This window comes from Triturus cristatus, chromosome 4_1 (assembly GCF_964204655.1).
Source record: "Triturus cristatus chromosome 4_1, aTriCri1.1, whole genome shotgun sequence".
In the NCBI taxonomy this organism is placed as follows: domain Eukaryota; kingdom Metazoa; phylum Chordata; class Amphibia; order Caudata; family Salamandridae; genus Triturus; species Triturus cristatus.
The window spans coordinates 74,839,033-74,860,713 of NC_140585.1; the positions used below are offsets into that span (position 1 = coordinate 74,839,033).

The following is a 21,681-nucleotide window of genomic DNA, read 5'->3' on the forward strand; positions in this document are numbered from 1 at the left end:
ACGATTTTTTCTTCTTTTTCATTCTCGGACTTTACACTTACCTTATATGGACTTGTAGTTCATGCCCTTGGTTCCGTTCTATATCACTTGAACTCTGCGTTCTTGATAAGTGTATCCCTATTGGTTCGTGCTCCGATCATGGGGGGGTGTAGGATGGATTAAGCCACGCCCTATTTACAACACTAAGTTAGCATAACCGAGATAATTGTTAGCAAGCCAGCTTGTCGTTTCTGCTGCGCTGCACACGACACTGTTGTTATGTGTTATTCATTTTAGAAATGCTGACTCGATCTTGCCTTACAGGATAACAAACTGTTGTTTCACATTCTTAACAGTGAAATGTGACCTTGGTCTGTACATCATGTAAAGAACGAGTCTGGGTCACTAGAAGGTACAGAGTGTTGTGATTAGATTGATCGTACCACTTTTTAGACATATCATACATGCAGCTGCCAATATCTGAAGGACAAGCGTCTTTAATATTGCAGAACAGTTTGGGTTTGAACACATTCGAACAGAAGAGCTGATGCATGAGAGAGCTAGCTGATCCTTTGATGTGATTCTACTAAGCTGATCTATACGGTATGGGTCCCCCCTGTTAACCTAAGAGACCTTCTAATAGTCTAATAATAATGCATTAGATTCTAGAGAAAGGAGTGTGGCTGTATACCACTGTCATTATTAGTATGATTGCTCCTTTCATTTTGTATGGTATTGTAACAATGCTTATGGTTCTGATCTGTACCGTTTGTCTGCTAGTGTTAGCCAAAGTACTGCATCTTAGGACGCGAGGTTTATAAAATAAACTCTTTAAACTTTACCGTGTCTGTATTATTCTGTTGTGGACTAACAAATAGATACGAACAGGTATTTCGGATTCCCACCACTCCTGAGAAATATCTAAGTCGCTTGTTCTGGTTTGTCTATACATTGGGACCGCCTAGCTAGATCTAGGCTAACGAATGGGATACTAAGCTGCCCCAAGCAGCAGAGCTAATCGCTGCAGCGGGAACGCCCAGATTCGCCGCCAACAGCCAGTGAGCCGGTCTTGTGGCCACGCCCACTCGCTCGAGGCCACGCCCTCTTTGCCTACTTAAACAGAGCTGATCACGAGCTCTGGTCAGATCACTACTCCTGAGGCACAGCCGGGAGCGCTTTTTAGAACTTGTAACTTGTTGATTTTAAAAACTTGTGTGGTGTATACTGTGTCACTGCCCCCCCCCCCTTCCTTCACTTGATCGTGCCTTTGTTGGGCTGATCGCCTCTCTTTGCCCCAAGCAGCAGAGCTAATCGCTGCAGCGGGAACGCCCAGATTCGCCGCCAACAGCCAGTGAGCCGGTCTTGTGGCCACGCCCACTCGCTCGAGGCCACGCCCTCTTTGCCTACTTAAACATGTGCATCTCACGTACGCGCAGCGGACGGGCGCAGCGGGCACGCCGTCAGCGCGCCGAAGGCGCGCCAAAGGCAAGCCCGTCTGGGCCCGTCCGGGCCCGGACGGACCCAGGCTCAGGGACTCTGCCAGATCCACCTCCCAGTCGTCTGATGTACCTAGCAGACACGCTACTGGAGCTCCGACCCGAAAAAAACCTCGGCTGTCGATATATTCACGATGCAGGTAAACCCTTTATAAGCTGCACGCGTTGCTATCCATCCACTCAGACCACAGCCAACCCCAGGCTACAGCTTGGTCTCCTCAACTGCCGTTCCCTCCCCAAGCATGCTCTTGAAATCAATGAGATGATCCAAGACCAAGGCTTGGATGCATTATTTCTAACAGAAACCTGGCTTTCTGACAGCACCGATGCGGATGCTGTCTCCGCCCTCCCCCCAGGCTATCTCATCCAAACCCTCCATAGACCAAGAGGAAGAGGAGGTGGGTTGGCCATAATCTACCGGGAACATCTCACCTGCAGAACCAGTGACGCCCAAATTGATGACTCCGAAAGCTGTCAATTTTCCCTTCAATCCTCCCCGACGCACTTCCTTTCGGGACTCCTAATCTACCGGCCCCCAGGTACTCTTGGAAAATTTCTCAATGCAGTCACCGAAACGGCTTCTCAACTAGCCGCCTCCGTTTCCAACTTTCTCATCGTTGGTGACCTGAACCTCCACTTTACAGATCCCACTGACCGGTCTGCCTCTGACCTGCTAACGGACCTTTTGTCACTTAATATCAGGCTGGTCAATAACGAGCCCACCCACGTTAAAGGACACCTGCTAGATCCCGTCTTCACTAATGCCAATATCACCACCAGTCCACCTTTGCCACTGCCATGGACGGATCACCTTTTAGTCCCCATTTCATGGGAGGCCCCCACTGTTACCACCCAGCCTACGAAAATCAATGTCACTGACAGACGATGGCATAAACTCATACCATCAGAATGGTCGGACATCCTCTCCAACACTATCCCGGCGCTTTCCTCCAACGCCATAAAGGCCGATGAACAGTTTCGCTCCTGGATCACTTCCTCTCTGGACACCCTTATCCCCAAAACCGCCACCCTCAGACACAACAAACGCATACCCTCAGCCCCATGGTATACTCCAGAGCTCAAGTCGCTACGGCAGGACTGTAAAAGAGCTGAACGATCATGGAGGAAGGAAAAATCCAACGCTAATAAGGACGCTTACTCCACCTCCTTATCAGCCTACAAATCTTTGATCGACAAGACAAAAAGTCGATTCTTTCAGGAACGAATCGAAAAAGCAGCCTGTTCAAGCAAAGAAACCTATACCATCCTGAAAGAACTTCTTAAGGTCCCCGACCCCGCACCTAGAAATCCCCCAGATCCAAAGGCAGACCAGGAAAAATGTCACCAGCTAGCCAGCTTCTTTCAAGAAAAAATCCAAAAAATTCTTGTCTCCATCCCTCCGACTAATCCGAGCGACACTGATGATCCCCCCGACACTGGGATCGGTCCGCGCCTAACCTCCTGGGGACAAATAACCAACGAAGAAGTGGAGAACACGCTCAAATCCATCAAAAGCGGATCCCCTAGGGACCCCGCACCGCTACGAACCCTCAAAGAAGTCGCTCCCATCATCATTCCCCCCCTCACCCATCTGATTAACGCTTCTTTTCAACAGGGAGTCGTCCCCCCTAGTTGGAAAGCGGCAGTCGTTAAGGCGTTGCTAAAAAAACCCTCCTTGGACCCAGCTGAACTGGCCAACCACCGACCAATATCCCTCCTCCCCGGGACCAGCAAAGTCGCCGAGAAACTGGTGAATAAGAAACTCTCCCAGTTTCTTGAATCCAATAATCTGCTAAAAAATTCGCAGACAGGCTTCCGCCCAGGACAGGGCACCGACATCGCCCTCCTGGCAGCAGTGGAGGAGGCCAGAGCGCTCTTGGACGAGGGAGGATCAGTGGCAGTGATCCTCCTCGACCTGAGCGCGGCCTTCGACACCGTCAACCACCAACTCCTGGTCAAACGGCTCAAGAAGGTAGGAGTAGAAGGCACCGCTCTATCCTGGCTTTCCTCCTTTCTGGCCCAACGTTCCTTCCAGATATGGGAGAATAACACCCGCTCCTCCGACACACCCCTCCAATGTGGCGTGCCTCAGGGCTCCTCCCTGAGCCCCACATTGTTTAACATCTATATGTCCCCATTGGAGGAGGTTGTCACCCCGTTCGGAGTGAGCATTGTCAGTTATGCGGATGACACACAACTAGTTGTCTCCCTTTCCCACCCTAGTCAACAGCCTGCGGACCTATTTAAATGCTTGACGCAGATCCAAGGGTGGATGAATAACTCAGCCTTAAAGCTGAATGGTTCTAAAACTGACATTCTCCTTTTGGGTCAGAAAGGACTCACCTTCCCTTTGAACATCTGGCCACCCTGTTTGGGACCCCCCCTGCCCCCAAACAGGAAGTAAAAAGCCTGGGAGTATGGATTGAAACAGACCTTTCATTCTCCACGCAGGCCAAAAAAGTAGCAGGCACCTGCTTCGGGCTACTCAAATCGATGAGAAAGATCCTGCCCCTTCTTCCACCCACATCGCAAAGACTTCTCATCCAAGGCCTCATACTGTCCAGGCTTGACTATAGCAACGCTATATACCTGGGCGCACCCGAAGCAACCCTAAACAAACTACAGAAAATCCAAAATGCTGCCGCCCGGATCCTCACGCACACCCCTGCCAGAGCTTCAGCCAAACCTGCTCTGAAGCTCCTTCACTGGCTTCCAGTAAGGGAACGAGTAATATTCAAAGCCTTAAGCCTGGCCCATAGACTACTGCAGAATCAGGGCCCCCCCATTCTGAGGAAATTTATACAACCGTATAAAGCCCCTAGATCCCTCCGATCGGACAAGGAGTCCCTCATCATCTTGCCAAGATTCAAGAAAGCCCGCACGGGTGGAAGGCGCTTCTCGATCCACACAGCTCGCCTATGGAACGCTCTCCCCCGAGACCTGAGGAAAGAACCTAACTACCTGCGATTCAGGAAACGACTCAAAACACACTTGTTCCCTTAATTTTTTTTTTTTTTTTTTTTTAACCACATCTGTTTAAAATTGCTGTCCCCCCCCCTTTTTTTCTCACCCCCGACCCCACAGGTGTAGGGATCCTTAGCGCTGGGATACCTCAGGGTGACTACGCGCTCTATAAAAATTTCTAATAATAATAATAATAAGCTAGTCGGATAAGGGGTTCTTGGTTCTGAGGGGAGTTTCTGGTACACCACAATTCTCTGAGGTCCTGGTCTCCTGCGCATAATTCTGTGCATAAGCAGAATCCCTGCAACACCACTTCTCCGGATGCTGCACTGGCTGCCTGTTAAGTTTAGAGTGCAGTTTAAGTGTCTTTGCATGGCTCACAAGGCAATTTTCGGCAAAGCCCCAGAACACATTAAACAGCGCCTGAGGAAGTACATTCCAGGCAGAACCTTGCGTTCGGGCAAGGCCTTCAATCTGATCCAACCCAGATTTAAGTTAAAATCTAAAGGGGGCAGGGCTCTTTCTGTACTTCTCCCGCAATTGTGGAATGAGCTACCGGCCAGCCTGAAGGAAGACTCGCAGCTACTGTCCTTCAGGAAGAACTTGAAGACTCATCTGTTTAAAAAATCAACATCTTCGCCCTAATTGGGGCGGACGGCGGAGTGATCTAGGAGACAGCAGGTTATGTTCCTTTTCTGTGTGAGCGCTTAGAGACCGGCGGTGATAGGCGCTATACAAAAACACTATAACATAACATAACATAACATAACGTAAGCAGGAGTTACTTGGCCAAACAGTGGGTATTAAGGCCTTTGACTCTTGATGTCCAGGGGCCTGACCTATTATGGATCTTGAGCAACTGAGCCAAGTACTCAATCAACACTTGACTCTCAGCGGTAGCATGGGTCGAGCAATCCAAGGCTTCTCAGAGGGCAGATAGAAACAGGGGGTTAACACAGGCTCTCAACTCAATATATGTGGAGTAGCAGCAATAAATGATTATCCAGTCAAATACTTGCTTTTATGAAAAAAAGGAGTATTTATATAGTACCACAGGTAAAATCCGGCATTCACCTACAATACACACATTCCCCTGAGGTCAGGATTCTAGTGCTTCATAGGCGGGTCCCTGAGTCTCATTCCCCTTCAGCTAATGGTAGGGGTTATTCTCCATTCACTATAGGTGACATTCAGGTTAAGCCCCACTAGAAGTCCGAGTCTCAGGAGTCCCACTCTGACTCGCGATTGAAGTTAAAAGTGTTCCAGCTCCACAGCGTTATCTGACAAGCAAGTTCCCCCAGGGCCGTCTGGCCTGAAAATCAGTCTTACCCGCACTAGAAGGATCCAAGTGACCAGAGTCTCCCAGCACGCCTCCTTTGCAGGTGTTGAAGCTGCAGAAGCTGCCTCTGGTAAGTTTTTCACATGTGGCCAAGAGTGCTGCAGTCAGGTGTCCTCCAGTTCCATGCATGCAGTCCAGCAGCAGCCGGGGGATTCTTGATTCTCTACCAATGCTTGATAAGTTCCTCTGATTTCTTCCACAGATGGGGGGATGCGATGATCCTGGTGCTGGACCTCAATCATGGCCCTTCCTCTGGTCTCAAAGGCAGCCTCCTTCCTCTGTCGACGGTCTCAATCTTGGCTGGAAAGGCATGTAGAGTGGCAAACACAATGGGGCCATTGGGCCTGAAGGTTTACCGGATGGCAACGGGGCCTATGCGAAGACTGAGTACATTGCATCGAGGAACGTTGCCAGATCCGATTCCAGTGTCAGGAACTCAGGAAAGTCCAAAGTCGACTTCTATGCTTTCAGTGCTTGCTTTTCAAGCACAACATTTTTTATTTTGGGTTAAGCATCTCCCTTATGTACTTTTAGTCCCATGTCCCCCATGTGCTTCTCCACACCCCTTCCATGTTGCACTTGCTCTCATGTCCTTCCCATTGAGTCATCAGTGGTGGCAGCTGGGGGAAGTTTCCTTGCAGTGAGGGTCCAACCAATGGATCATAGCGTCAGTATACCTTCTGGACTGCGTCCCAAATCTTGTGACAACATTAGTTCCGGCAGTCCCTCCTGGTGTATGGGGTTGCCGTGGTACGTGGTAATATGGGCGCAGGCAGTTCCAGCACAAACGCCCGACCCAGATAGTCACAAGTCTTAGCACTCCTCGAAATAGTAAATTTACTGGTGGCTCTCAATGCTACTGTCCAATTTCTTTACTGGATTCTATGTTCAAGGTCTTGGGGATGGCACTTTTAAATAGGCTGTGCGACTGGGCAGATGAAAATAAGATTCTGAGGGATGTCAAGTATGGTTTTAGGGTGGGGAGAGCGACTTCAGACCCCTGTTTGAACCTCCACTTAATTATTAATAAATACACAGTGGTTCCTTCTGAATCATTATATCTTGCTTTTACGGATTTGACGTACGCTTTTGATCGAGTAAACCGAGCTAAACTCTGGGCCTTGCTATACGAGATGGGGGTCGATCCCCAGGATAGTGGCTCTTTTAGCTGAACTCCACTCATCGACCTCAGCCTCAGTGCACTTTGCTCAAGGTGCTGAGTGCAATTGATCCTGTCCGACGAGTTGTGGGGTTCGGCAGGGATGCTTACAGGCCCCATTTTTGTTCTCCTTGTATGTGAATGGGTTGGTATCTGTGCTTTTATCAGTTTCGGCTGATTGTTCATAGATTGGTGACAGATCTCTCCCTGTCCTATTATATGTGGACGTTGCAATCCTGATGGCTCAGACCGCTTAGGGGTTGGACAGGTTGCTGGCCAAGTATGTGTCTTTTATGGGGCTCCTGGACTTGTCAGTTAACTTTTCGAAGTCCTACATAATGGGAGTGGGCCCCAAATCAACAAGGAGTAAGACCTTTAATGTATCTAACGTTACCCTGAGCAAAGTTAAGGTCTTCCCCTACTTGTTTTTTTTTTCGATGTTAAGAGTTATTGGAAAACTCTGATTGAAGCAAAAAAGAGTCAATTAAAACTATTGGGGCGCTTTTTAGTTTTGCACATAGGCTTGAGTCTAGGGTACTATGGGATGGTCTTAAAATCTATCAGGCCAAGTGTATTGCACAGCTGTGGTATGGAAATGAGGTTTGGGGGTATGTAAATTGGACCATAATCAAATTATGGAAAATTATTTTGTACGTAAGCTGATTCAGGTCCCCCACTTAACCCCAGCATTTTTTGTACATGAGGGATTGACTCTTGATTGTGTTACGGTTCAGGGGGCTCTAAGCCCACTCATGTGTTGGATTAAGATCTGGAGCAGGGCGGAGATTAACTTAATCCGTTTGATTCTTAAGGATTGTTTGGCAATGAACCGGGCATCTAGTATACCTTGGATTGCTCATGTTAAGGCGGCCCTATATTCTAGGGGTAGACCAGATATTTTTACCAGCCCTACCTCACTCTCCTTCCAGGAGTTGGAGAGTGTCAAAAGGTTGCTTTTGGTACGCTCCCTGTCGTCAGGTGTATGCACGCCCTCTATCAAAACAAGTTTTTAGAGGGCGAGGACGGCCGATGATGAAGCATGACACCAGGTGGTGTGTGAGGCCAGTCCTTCACTTTTTGTGAGATGTCAACACTCACAGTATGATTTTGATTTTTGAGCACTAGTGGTCATTCTTATCTGGGAGCAGCCCCATTTGTGTGTAACATTGTATGTTGGAGGCTGGCTTGCTCCTGGCGCCCTGTGCCTCTAGTTCCCTCCTCCGGCTATCTGCCGGGGCTAGTGTGGTTTATATTTAATCAATTGCATCACATGCTGGCGTCCCTATGTGGGTGGGTTCAAGCTGAGGAAAGTGCACCCTGCGGCTACAACGGTCAGTCTCTGCAAGATATGCTCCCTTTTATGTTTTGCCCTTATTTCAGCTGGCCAAGGAAGCGTTTTTTAATCCCCTTACTGAAATCTTTGATTTTAAACAAGTTAGGCCTGCCCTGATGTATCTTCAGATGCTTCCCACTGATCAGGTGATTTTTACAGTTTGATTAATTGTTTTAATGTTCTTGTTTTTATGAATAATGTTAATGTCGAGACGGAGGTCCTCATCCTCGGCTCCAACCCATCAGCCTGGGACGAATCCTGGTGGCCAACGCCACTGGGGCAGCCCCGACACCCACCAACCACGCACGCAACCTGGGAGTCATCCTCGACTCAATGCTCTCCATGACCAAGCAAGTCAACGCCGTCTCCTCCTCCTGCTTCAATACCCTCCGCATGCTCCGCAGGATCTACAGGTGGATCCCAACAGATACAAGAAGAACAGTCACCCAGGCCCTCGTCAGCAGCAGACTCGACTATGGAAACGCCCTCTACACGGGAGCCCCGGCCAAGCTCATCAAACGACTGCAACGCATTCAAAACGCCTCTGCACGCCTCATCCTCGACATACCACGCCACAGCCACATTACCCCCCACCTGAGAAGCCTGCACTGGCTCCCCGTTGACAGGAGAATCTCCTTCAAACTCCTCATCCATGCACACAAGGCACTGCACAAGACCGGCCCAGCCTACCTCAATAGACGACTCCTCTTCTACGTCCCTAACCGCCAGCTCCGCTCCACCGACCTCTCCCTTGCCACCGGTCCGCGCATCCAAAGAACAACCACCGGTGGCAGATCCGAATCCCACCTCGCCGCCAAGACCTGGAACACCCTCCCACTCAGCCTACGACAGATCCAAGACCTGCTGACCTTCAGGAGGCTACTCAGGACCTGGCTGTTCGACCAGTAGTGGCACCCCCACCCCTTTTTTTCCCCCAGCGCCTTGAGACCCTCGCGGGTAAGTAGTGCTCTCTACAAATTCTATGATTGATTGATTGATGATTAAATGTCTGTTTTTATAATGTACAAACTCGATTTATTGATTTTCGACTGCGATTCTTTTATGATGATTTTGATTACTGAATAAAGATTTATTGAATTGAATACTGGGGGCTCTCTCTGGTCACAGCAGGCAATGGTACGGGCTTAGCGAGACCCGCATGGCATTCAACGCTCAGCTCAGTCTACGGCAACCTCTCCTGGCATACGAGGGTCGCCGAAAACAATCCTGCACATGTGCTATGGCCCGAACAGGGCTCAACCAAATCCTCACACCTCGCACAGGGGGTCCTGATGGTAGGGCTCCCTGCTGGAACTTGCTCCCTTCAACACTCTCCTCTTCTTCATAGGGCACACTGGTCACGGCAAGCAGGCAGGGACTGCTGCTCCAGGGCAGGTGATCTTGGTTTCCCTGGGCGATGTCTCCACACCCAGCAGGGAGCCTAGCAGGCATTTGCCCCAGTTTTGGTCACTTGCAGATATCTTGAATTGGTTCCCCATCACACACAACCTGCCTGGCTGCTTGGCAGATGACAAATATTTGTGGACTCCCCCCTCCCCCCCCCCATATCGTATGGTTCTTTTCCAGACACCAAATGTGATTTAGGATCTGGGTCTTTGAAGTTTTATGTTGGGGTTCTGCTTCTTCTGATGTGGACATTTCTTTTAATTCTTTCCTCATGAAAGATGTCTGTCCCAGCAAGCAAGTCTCCAAAGTTGATTGGTCTACAATACCACACTTGGGAGTGATCAGAGTTCACACCTGGATGTGAGCCATAGTGATATGTGCATCAAAAGGTTAATACTAATCTCCCTGCCCTATTCTTTATGATTCCCTTATCAGCCCCATCTCCCTTCCTCCGATGTGTCCAGGCCCCTTCCTTGTGATCTATCACTGAATCAAGTGCAGTCTTTTGCATTGTAAAGGGAGTCTCCTCCTCTTCCTTCCAGTGTGTGGTCCACCCAGCGCACAGGAGTGCAGCAATTCACAAATCTGTTTGGGGGGATTCCACTACTCCTCATGTGTTCACCAGGCAGGCCTGGGCTTCCCAAAATGCAACCAAGGGTTCTTCATGTAATGTACCTCTGCAGGCACACTTTCGGTCTTGCACTGTTACCTCTAAACATTGTATCCCTTTTTTTAAATAATTTTATTTATTAGTATTTAATTTGGCAAATACCAACATACAATAGCAAAACAAAAATAATGCAGCCAATCTACAGTACAATTAATGCGTACTAAAATTGACACAGTACATGAAAATCAATAACATCTCCATTTAGCATATATACAACAAATAACCCTCTACCATACTGTGTACAGATGTGCTCATATACATTAATCAATAGCCCTGGCGAACAAGTATGCAGAGAAGAGTCACCATATAACCTATGGGTGTGAAGCACATGGCAGTTCCTCAGCATAACAGTTTAAATGATCTCAACAGTATGTCATATCATGTAGCCAATGCTCCTGCCACGATGCAGCCTTCCCCCCCCCCCCAGTGTATTTTTACTAGCAACAAAGCTATGGCCACTAGCTTACGGTTGGCGTGCAGCACATCTTCCAGTCATCTATACTGAGCAGTGTGGGGATGATGGCGCTCCACTTAGTTAGAAACCCATCCAGCATTGTCTGTGCATCTATTTATTACGCGTTATATAATCGTGTGATTACATGTTGCCGCGTTTCCGCCCCTTAATGCATGTGGTTCCTCCGGGAATTGTGGATATAGGGTGCGTATCGCCGCTCGGAGTCTGCTATATGCGAACATAAGCATGGGGATCCATCATCATCTGTTATTATCTCTGAGGAGTTTATGAATTTACTCTCCCGGTAAACATCGCCAAAAACATGGAGACCCCCTTTATGCAAAATAGTTAGTGAATCTGTCTCCTGTGTCACAGATATATCAGAATGGTGAACCAGGGGCATAGCAGGCGCGTATAATGGGCTAATTCGCGCTCGGTGTCCTAGTGCTCTTCACGCATGCACTGTGCATTGTACCGTGTCTATTTACCCATGTTCAAAAATTGAACTTCTATGTGAGAGAATGGCTTTGAGCGGGACCGGGTGTACCGAGTCCGCCTTTACAGCTATATGTGGGATGTAGTTCGGCGCCTGTTGCCAGTAGTAGGCAAAGTGTGCCTGCGTGCATAAATAGTATAGTTGTAAATCTGGAGCCGTAAAGCCCCCTTGTTCAAACAGGAGTGTAAGGATCTCCCACTTGAGCCTCGGCTGCTTCCCTGTCCAAGCCAGCTTAATGAGCTGTGATGGCAGCACCTTAAAGAATTGCTGTAATAAGCGTAAGGGAATGTTAGTAAATAGATACAAGAATTTGGGCAACTCTTTCATTTCCATTAGCGCTATTTTATCCGCAAGAGATAATGGGAGCCAAATCCTCCTCACGATTTGCTCCTCCAGCCTCGTGACCGCCCTGCCGTAATTCGCTTGTAAAACCACCTGTTGGTCTTTATGGATACATATGCCCAGATATTTTACAGGATCCACGCACCATACTAATGGGTATTCCACTTTGTGGGGTGTCGTAACTGCCGTTAGGGAGAGGATGGCTGATTTGGACCAGTTGATACCCAGTCCCGAGTACCATTCAAACCGCATCTATTCCCTTATAAGTCGCTCTAGATTTTCCTTGGTATCCCTGACGTATAATACCATGTCATCAGCTTACATTGACGCTGATAAAAGTCATCGAAATCTCAATGCCTTGGCAGCATGTGCCTGCATTAGCACACAGGTGAGTGGCTCCATAGCCACCACAAACAGTAGCGGTGACAAAGGGCAGCCTTGCCTCGTGCCGCGGCATATGCTGTGGGTATCCGATGTGTGCCCGTTGACCCGGACTCGAGCAACTGTTTTGGAATACAATAGCTTAATCCAATTTGTGAATTCCTGTGGAATTCCCATACGGTGCAGCACTGTAAACATATACGTCCAGTGGATTGAATCAAAATCCAAGGTAACATGAAGGTAACATGAAGAACAGAGAGTGACTCCAAAAACTCCAGCGGCAAGTTCGGGAAACGATTTGATTCACTTCCCTTTCTCCTTTTGTGAATGAATGAATGAATACGCATTTGTATAGCGCATGGCTACCCATAGGCATCCCAGCGCTTACTATGACACCTCACTCAGCAGGCACAGCTCAGGGAAAAAGGAAGGTCTTCAGCGGTTTCCTAAAACTAAAATAGTTGGATTCTAAGCGAATATGCTCAGGCAGACGTTTCCATAACTTGGCTACATTGTATGAAAACCGACGACCTCCTGAACAAACTCGCTTAATCATAGGCACTCTGAGCAAGCGTTTATGCTTGGATCGCAACATCCTGTTAGGGAAATAAAGTTGGACCAGCGACTGAATCATAGGGGACCCTTTCCCAGCGATGGCTTTGTGAGCAATACAAAACGCCTTAAAACCTATTCTGGCCTGAATCGGAAGCCAGTGCAGGGCGCCAAGTGCTGGTTTAGCTGAACTATGTTTGGGAATGTTCATAAGTATCTGATGATTCAAGATGGCTGCTACCGCAAAATCTCGTGAGATGAGATTTTGAAGTTTTGTGATATTTTATTTTTGGTTTACTTTCCCTTTGTGGCATCTTTGCCCACAGTGACCCCCATCTTGGATAAGGCATCACTGCAAACAAATTCCTGCAATGGAAGTGTGTTAAGAAACTTTGAAGTAAGATTCCTTTTATTACAGCTTGTGAGCCCATGTCTGTATGCTCTTTAACCTTATCCACGCTAATGACTGTGTTACCGCTTTCGCTCCCAGAAATTATCAGAAATGTACATGCAAAAAAAAAGAGAAAAATGCCTGGTTATCTGATTGCCGGACATCTTCTCTTTTTTGGGCTTGTTTAGAATGACAGTAGCTAGCTACTGTGTGTCACTTTGATCATTTCAAGTTTTAACTGCATTTTCTTCATCTACTACTATTATCTACACTTTTCTATTTAAAGATGACTGCTGAACCAACTGTCATCGCTGCATGCTGGAAGGTGCAAACATGCTATCACTTTTTGCTGGCCATACACCAAATTTGTAAAACCTTTGTATTCGAAAAAAAACTGCTAAAGTGGAAAAAACGATTTACCCACACATCCTGGAACTTAACATTCTTTTTTTTCTGTCCCTCACTGCCAGATTTTTCCTGGCAGTGACATAGAGAAAAAAAAGGACATCACATATTTCGTCCTAAATAGGGTGGACTGTGTAATGCCCTTCTTCTGATGGCCCTTCTCTGTCGGTCTGCTGAAGGAGGCTTCCCATGGACGTCCACCGGTCGCTAAATGAGGAAGGCGTATTGAGAGTTTATCAGACATGGTACTGTGTCATGAGGGCATTAGTAACTTAAGGAATTTTCTGCTTTACCTACCTGAAACTTACCTGAATTTGACTTTCAGCAAGGACGTATCAGTTTTCCCCCCCAATGGGGTGGAATTTGTGTGTGACATGGGCCTCCTTCACAGCATGGACCACTGTGGAAGATGTAAGAGTGGGGTGTCTATGAAAATACTCCCTCGAGCAGGACAGGCCCCACCTGGTTTTCGTGACTGGCGTTTGTGTGGGGCGACGTTTCTTGAATAATAAGAAAAACAATATTGTTGCGAGAGCACACCTGGTTGTTGTCTTTCTAATGTTGTGAAGCAGTTTTAGTGAGCGTGCATGCAGCAAAAATCCTTATGGCAGGGAATGCCCTATTCAGTGAGGAAAGGGAGGAGAGAGAGGTAGAGCACGAGAGAGAGAGAGAGTGAGCAAAAGAGAGAGAGAGAAAGCGTATATGTGTGTGGGTGGGAGGTATTCTATTAATCGAGCAGTGTGTGCATGCAAATGTCGGTGAGGAAGAAGTCTCCATGGCAGGAAGGGCATATTTAGTTGGGGACCATTATTATTATTTAATTGATAGATTTAAGATTCAGAATTGTATTTGCTAGGGAAGTTTTTGGTGCTTGTGGATTGATGGGAAGAGATCCTATGGCATGGAGAGGTGGCGGGTCCAATCAGGCAAGCTGCGCATGGTGAAGGTTGCTCATGATTGGTGAAGTGAAGTGCATATATATTTATAAAGCTGGTCTCTCCATAGCACGATAGCCCCCATTGGTTGAGCAGTGTGAGTCTGTGTTAGAGGACTCTCGTTGGTCAGGAGGAGACATGAAGGTTCTATTTGTGTGGGTGCATGTGACAGAGATTCCTCGTTAGTTGGTGATGGTGGGGGTGTTGAGTCTCTTCAAGTACGGGGTGCTGTGTATGTGGGAGCATGTATGTTAAAGGTTCCTCAAAGTTGTTTGATTGGTAGTATATAAGTGTGAGAAGAGAATCATCAGTGACACTGCATATGGTGAAGGTTTCTTGTGATTGTGTTATGGGTGTGCCTATGTAAGTGTACTATGTAATCTTAGAGCAGGTCTCGCCATGGCAGGAAATCCCCACTGGCAGGGTAGAGTGTGTTTGTTAGGGAAGTCTTATTAATGTGGAGTCTTTGTGGTGTGTGTATGTCTGTATAGGTCCATTTGTTGGGATACGTATGACAAATGTGTGTGTTTGGGTGTGTCTATGTTGAGGCTCTTCTAATGCGTGGAGGACCCCATCAGTGGGCTTGCGTAATATGATGGAGGGTACTCATGACTGGTGGGTTGATGAGATGTGTGTATTTTTGCTTGTTGGTCAGTAAGTGTGTGCGTGTTTGTGTCATTGAGTCTTTACATTAAAGGGTGGAACCAATTGTTTGATCCGTGTGTGTGTGTGTGGACTGACCATCTACTGCATAAGAGTCACTACTCTGTGTGTGCGTGGGGTCACGTGAGCCTTTGTGTACTATGTTTATGAAAACCTGCATACACTGTGTTCCTTCAAATCAGGGAGGGCTCCACTGATTGGGGCATTTATGATTTGTGATGGGGTAGTATGCCTGTCCATCTGCATGCGAGCAGGGAGGGTCCCATTGCCGGGAGAGGGCTTGTAACAAGCATGGAGACTGAATTTCAATATGGTATTTTAGGATTAAGCTTTTATTTGGTAATAAAAGAATAGACAATCTGCAATAAATATTATAATAAATAACATTTATCTTAAAATAAATAAATATTAATACAAAAAAAGAAAATAACTTGTCAGATTAAACACACTTCTTGTACCAATACTGAGAACAGAGAACGAAATATAAAAAGTCAATCATAAAATGCTACTTTTTCAGTTCCTTTTTTACACGTAAACTTTACATAAAAAATACTTGCTTTCATTCCTTTCCTCCATTTGTGATATTTTTTTTATAAAACTAGAAACGGTATTAAAAACGTACTGAGGTGCAACTGAGAAAACTTTGGTCATGCGGGGAATATTTGAGTCTGCCGATAATATTTTTTTTTCTATATAACGACAAGTAAATGCTTATGGGGTTGGTTTAAAAAAATATATATTGTTTTTTTGATCCTTGAATTGGCGATGGTTGTAGTCTGTGCGGACAGAAGTACATGCACTGGTTTTTCGTGGACCTTGGAGAAGACTCGAGTGCTGCTCGTCCCCATCTGTGGCTCTCTCAATGGAGCATCGTCGACGCCCCCCCCCCCCATTTAATCTTGATTTCGGGAGTCTTGGAATGGACTAGGGCTGGAGAGAATTGGAGGTGAAAAGCAACAACTGGGTTTCGGTACCTCTGGAATGAATCTTTGGGTCAGTGCACCTCTCCAGCAGTCATCAAACACCAGCCTCGGTTCTACATACGGCAACCAACACCCTTCTTGCCCAAACATGCATACACCTGCATCTCCAAGAGGACAATGCTTCAAGTCACACTAGTGGCAGCAATAAGCTACCTAGATGACAAGGGCAGGTGCAGTGCAACCTGCCTAGCATGGATCTTTGATCGTCCCGGAATGGACTCTAAATGTGACTAATGAGGAGAAAACCTGGCGTGGACTTTTGGGCTATCTAGAATTATCACTGGATGCAGGTCCTTCTTTTGAGGATCTTGAAATCCGGAATTGGGTTTCTTGGTTTCCATCAATGAAGTTTTGAACTTTCTCTGGTAAAGAGCAACCTCAACTGCACTTGTGAGACTGAAAGTTGTCAAGTTTTCCAGTTCCAAGAGTTACTGGTTAATCTAGTCCATGTTTTTGTCTTCGCATATTGGGTTTTGTACTCATGTTTACCCTAGTATAAAAATAAGACTACAAGTACCAGAATATAAAGGAAGAAGACAGGTCTAGACGACTGGCTCACACATTGATCTGAAAACTTGAGAAAATCCTGTCCGAATTCTTGTGTGCCCCTGCAGTTGATTAGGATGTACCCCATGAAGGAAACCATGAACATGTTCGCTGAGCCGTATGAATTGTAGTGCCACCTGTGTACTGCACCCTTGATGGAAAGCCTGGGCTGGATTTATGTATCCCTGGGTTGAATTCTGGTTGGAGCCACTGAATGTGGATTAGATGTTTGTGTCTCCTGGGCTAAAGTCATTACTGCTCCAGAGGAGAGTATTATGAGGCAGATGTATCTGCTTTTGAAATCGCCTTTGAGTAGGACTTCTGTATGCATTGACTTCTATAGTCCCGGACAGGAATAAAGCACTCAGGGAAGGATTTCTGCCCAGAGTGGATTATGAACTGGATTACGAGTCTCCTAGAGAGACTAAAGGATTCTGGGTAGGACTTCTGCCAGGGCGGGAGCGCATAAAGTGTACTTCAAGCTCACTGAAGTCAAGTTATGGTTATGGGAAGGGCTTCTGCCACTAGGAGAGTATGAACGGGACTTCAAGCTCACTGGAGTTTCCTTTAGAGTACAGGGTAGGGCTCCTGCCATTCGGGGGGCATGAATGGGACTTCCAGCTCACTGGAGTGACTTCAGGATTCTGGGGAGCTCACCTGCTAGGGTGTGACATTACCTTAAATGGACCTATCTGCTTCTTTGAAGTGATTCTTTATAAAACTACCCATAGGAGGATTTCTAACCTCCTGTGGTGAACTATCACGGTATGAGCATGATAGACTTTGCTGAGAACCCCAGCTTCATATCTGGCTTGTCTGGAACAAAGTACAATTTAAATCGTTGGCATATGAACTGCCTGCACTCTTGGCCTGGAATTTGGGTGCAGCCCATGTGGAAGAAGAATATAAGCCGATTCCCTGTGCACACACTGGAATGAGCTTTGGTAAAGAATTTTGGAGCAGGAGGTAAGCCTACAGTGGATATTCAATGAGGTTGCATTTCATAAAGAAACTACAAAGATTTAATTATTTACAACAAAAGAGTGACATGAAGGTTCTGTACACCATCCTTAAGTGGAAACTTCTGTACCTTGAGTTGTGGCCTTCGTTCACAGCAAAATCAAGTCCACCTTCTTAAATCTGTCTGGCTGGCGATGGGCTAGCTAGGAAAGAAAGAGCGATAACTGGCCAATTTACCCATCGTGGTCTGCAAAGAGCAGGATGAGCAATTTTCTGTTCTTCATTGAGAAGGGAAGGGAGTAGAACTACACTTCCCAGTATATATAGCAGATCTAAAGCAAGGAACTGTCTTGTATCATAATCAAGAGTCTTCCTTATGAAGGTGTCTCTATGTTGCCAAGTTCTTAAGAGCTTAGTAGGTTGCCTGTTCAGCTGACAACACTGCTTTCTCTCATGGCTGTATGGCTTTGTTCAAGGAGAACTAAAAGTGAGAGGACAAAGGCAAGACTAAAAGTCAGAAACCCTGTGCATCCATGCGGATTGCCACCACTGAGGGTGGGACCTTCTTCTTTAGCCGGTTGAGGTCCTTGGCTGATCGCCAGAGCCAGGTCTGCAGCTCTTTCAGCAACCAAAAGTCATCCATCTTCTTTGAAAAGTCATTTGCGGCCCGCGTCCTGGCGGGACTCCCCAGGGATGGGGGCAGTGGATATCCTAGCGACGTCATGACCCCAGCAATGCTAATGACCAGCCCCTGCAGGCTGGTACAGAAGTGGTCGAGGCTCCGCCGTAGCTCGGCCCGCACCACCTCACTGTCGATGCCCTGCAGGTAACAGAGTAAGTGGCTATAAGCCCGATAGTTCTCTGCCAGTCGCAGGTGATCATTCAAATTGCGCCAAAGTTCAAAGTCCACAGTGGCGCTGGGGATCTTCTCCGCTGCATTCACTCGTGGTGGATTGAAGTCAGGTTCATTGAAAGGTGGTCCAAGGTAGTTAAGCTGAAAGGCAGGAAATGAGAGACAATTGATAACAAATTTGACCATCAAATGCAACCCAGCTTCCACTGTCTTTACTCCCCAGGAGAAAATGATTTCAAAATTGAAAAGAAAAGAAATTCAACTCACAATTTGGTCACACTGCAATTGCACGCAATGTGCGAATATTCCTTCCTCCCAAGTCACATTTCAAGATAATAACAATGTATTGTGAAGTTAGTGTGTTAACTAATGGGCTATGGTGTCAACTGAAAATGTTGGTGGAAATGATTAATAAAAAGTTGTGAAACATTTGAATGGTTTTAAAGTCATGCTTGTGTACTGAAAACCAAATGCTTTGTTCGTAGAGACCGAGACATACTTAAATTATTAGATTACTGAAATTAGTCCTTAGGGTCAAATGTACAAAGCCTTTCTATGGTAGCAAAAAGGCTTATTCTGATATATCAAACCCGAATTGCGAGTCGGTAACACGTTACCGAATCGTAATTTGGGTTTGTGACAATTCTGTATTTGGAAGAGGCATGTTTAGAGTTTCCCTTCCGAATACAGAATTGGGATTGTCTACATTAATATTTTGGGACCGAATTCCGGATGCAAAATACTAATTTATTTACCACCTTCTCCATTTGAAAACACCCTTCCCCTTTGTGAATGTTGAAAAAACATACAGACCACTGCCTACTCTTAAAAAATTAAAATTACACTTTTCTGTTTTTTTGGTTTAAACGCATCCCATTTTACTTTAAGAACAACAGGGTGCATTTAAAGAAAAATGCTTTATTTAAAAGCACTTTCAGGATAATGCCAAAGGCATTATCCTGAAATTAAAACTCATAAAAAGTGGAATTTGTCACATTCTCTGTTAAACCTGTAGCAGATTCACAGGTCTTGAACCCGTATTTTGAAAGAAATCAAGATAGAAATCATGCTCTATCAATAATTTTCTCATTGATAAAGTTAAAAGTAAAGTCATTTGCCATGTCACCTGTGAGATCATTTTTATCATTTCGATGTGATTTGTCACTTTGTGAGTGAGGTCACAAACGCTGCAATTGGTGTGCAAGGTACTGCTTACATGGGTTGAGTGAGAGTTATAGTTTCCATTATTTTTTGTGCAGGGTATGAATTGCAGAGCTAACAATAACATGGGATTTTCAGGCGGATATCCATTTTAATTTATATCTGTGACATATATAAACATGCTAAGAGTAAAATAAATCATAATGTTACTTTAATAGAGTTTTTTCAGTTTACAAACATGCATATGCAAAGGGGTTTTCACATACTTTAGTACACGTGCAGTATGAGCAGCAGCTCTTCAAGCTTCACACCCATGAACGCGCACACACACAGCAGCACAAAAGCAACACAGCACAACATACGCAAACACAACAGGTACAATAGCCAGCTAGCCATAACAATCCTCCCTTACTCATGCAACTAGCATCGCACAGACAGCACCATTGAAGCTTTACTTGCACACAGAACAGATGTTACAGTCCGCATCAGTACAACCTTCACTCGAACAGAACAAATACAGCAGAAGCAACAACAGTCACCTGTTATGTGTAATTTGGGGTCACTGCCAGAATATTGTGAGCATAAATTTCGAGTGACAGAAATATTGTGTCAAAAAAATTGCTAGATTAAATATCATGGCTCTATATTTATTATGTAACTGACAAAAATATTGTATCAAAAATATTGTTTATGTTATGCTATATTAATATGTCTTCTAAAGGGCTTGATTACCCGAGGCTGTCTTGTCGCTGGCTTTAATAAAGGATGGAGAATAAACAGAAATCTAGCAGAGGCTGAAGAGAATTCCCAGAATATGTAACAAAAGTATTTAATCTAGATTCATATTGAAAAAATAAAAACAATATTACAAGAAAAATAATTTCTCAGACACATTTTCAAAATCATGTACAAATTACATAATTAATAAGTAAAAAACTGCACAATAATTACTGATCAAAACACAGCAGTCAATCAATCAATCAATCAGTGACACTTATAAAGCGCGCTACATACCCGTAGGGTCTCAAGGCGCTGGGGGGGGGGGGGGGGGGTGCAGCTACTGCTCGAACAGCCAGGTCTTCAGCTTCTTCCTGAAGGAGAGGTGGTCTTGGGTCAGGCGCAGGTCGGTCGGGAGGGAGTTCCAGGTCTTGGCGGCCAGGTAGGAGAAGGACCTTCCTCCTGTAGTCGCTCTTCGGATGCGGGGGACGGCGGCGAGGGCGTGGTTGGCTGATCGGAGGTGGCGTTTGGGAGCGTAGAAGTTGACTCGGCTGTTGAGGTAGCTCGGGCCTTGGTCGTGTAGGGCTTTGTGTGCGTGGGTGAGGAGGCGGAAGGTGATTCTTTTGTTGACGGGGAGCCAGTGAAGGTCTCTCAGATGTCCGGAGATGTGGCTGGTTCGTGGGATGTCGAGGATGAGTCTGGCTGAGGCGTTCTGGATCCGCTGGAGTCTCTTCTGGAGCTTGGCGGTGGTACCGGCGTAGAGGGCGTTGCCGTAGTCCAGTCGGCTGGTGACGAGGGCCTGGGTGACGGTCTTCCTGGTCTCGGTGGGATCCACCAGAAGATCTTCCGTAGCATGCGTAGGATGTTGAAGCACGCCGAGGAGACGTTGTTGACTTGCCTGGTCATGGAGAGGGAGGGGTCCAGGATGAAGCCCAGTTTGCGTGCATGGTCTGTCGGTTTGGGTGCGGTGCCCAGGGCGGGAGGCCACCAGGAGTCGTCCCAGGCGGAGGGTGAGGAGCCCAGGATGAGGACCTCCGTCTTGTCCGAGTTCAGTTTCAGGCGGCTGGTCGTCATCCACTCGGCTACCTCTTTCATCCCTTCGTGCAGGTTGGCTCTGGCGGCGGCGGGGTCGTTGGTCAGGGAGAGGATCAGCTGGGTGTCGTCGGCGTAGGAGATTATGCTGAGGTTGTGTTTGCGTACGATGGCCGCGAGGGGGCTCATGTAGACGTTGAAGAGGGTGGGGCTCAGAGATGATCCTTGGGGGACGCCGCAGATGACTTCGGAGGCCTCTGACTTGTACGGTGGTAGGCGGACTCTCTGTGTTCTTCCGTCGAGGAAGGAGATGATCCATTCCAGCGCCTTGTCCTGGATTCCGATGTTGCTGAGGCGCCGTACTAGGGTGCGGTGGCAGACCGTGTCGAATGCCGCGGAGAGGTCTAGGAGGATGAGGGCCGCTGTTTCTCCATTGTCCATCAGGGCTCGGATGTCATCGGTG

The 21,681-nt window shown here is 46.7% G+C and overlaps 1 protein-coding gene across 4 annotated transcripts in view; it reads right to left on the reverse strand.

Moving 5' to 3' along the window:
• CLCF1 (cardiotrophin like cytokine factor 1) overlaps window positions 1-21,681 on the reverse strand; it is a 1,327,966-nt gene that overhangs the window by 480,789 nt on the left and 825,496 nt on the right. Inside the window, exon 3 of one of the 4 annotated variants that reach the window (XM_085651628.1) lies at window positions 15,374-18,449. The exons of the other annotated variants lie outside the window; for them this stretch is intronic. Within the exon in view, the coding sequence (XP_085507754.1) occupies window positions 17,970-18,449 (480 nt within the window). The 3' untranslated portion in view covers window positions 15,374-17,969. Of the gene's footprint in view, window positions 1-15,373; window positions 18,450-21,681 lie in introns of those variants that run through there. 4 annotated transcript variants of the gene reach the window in all.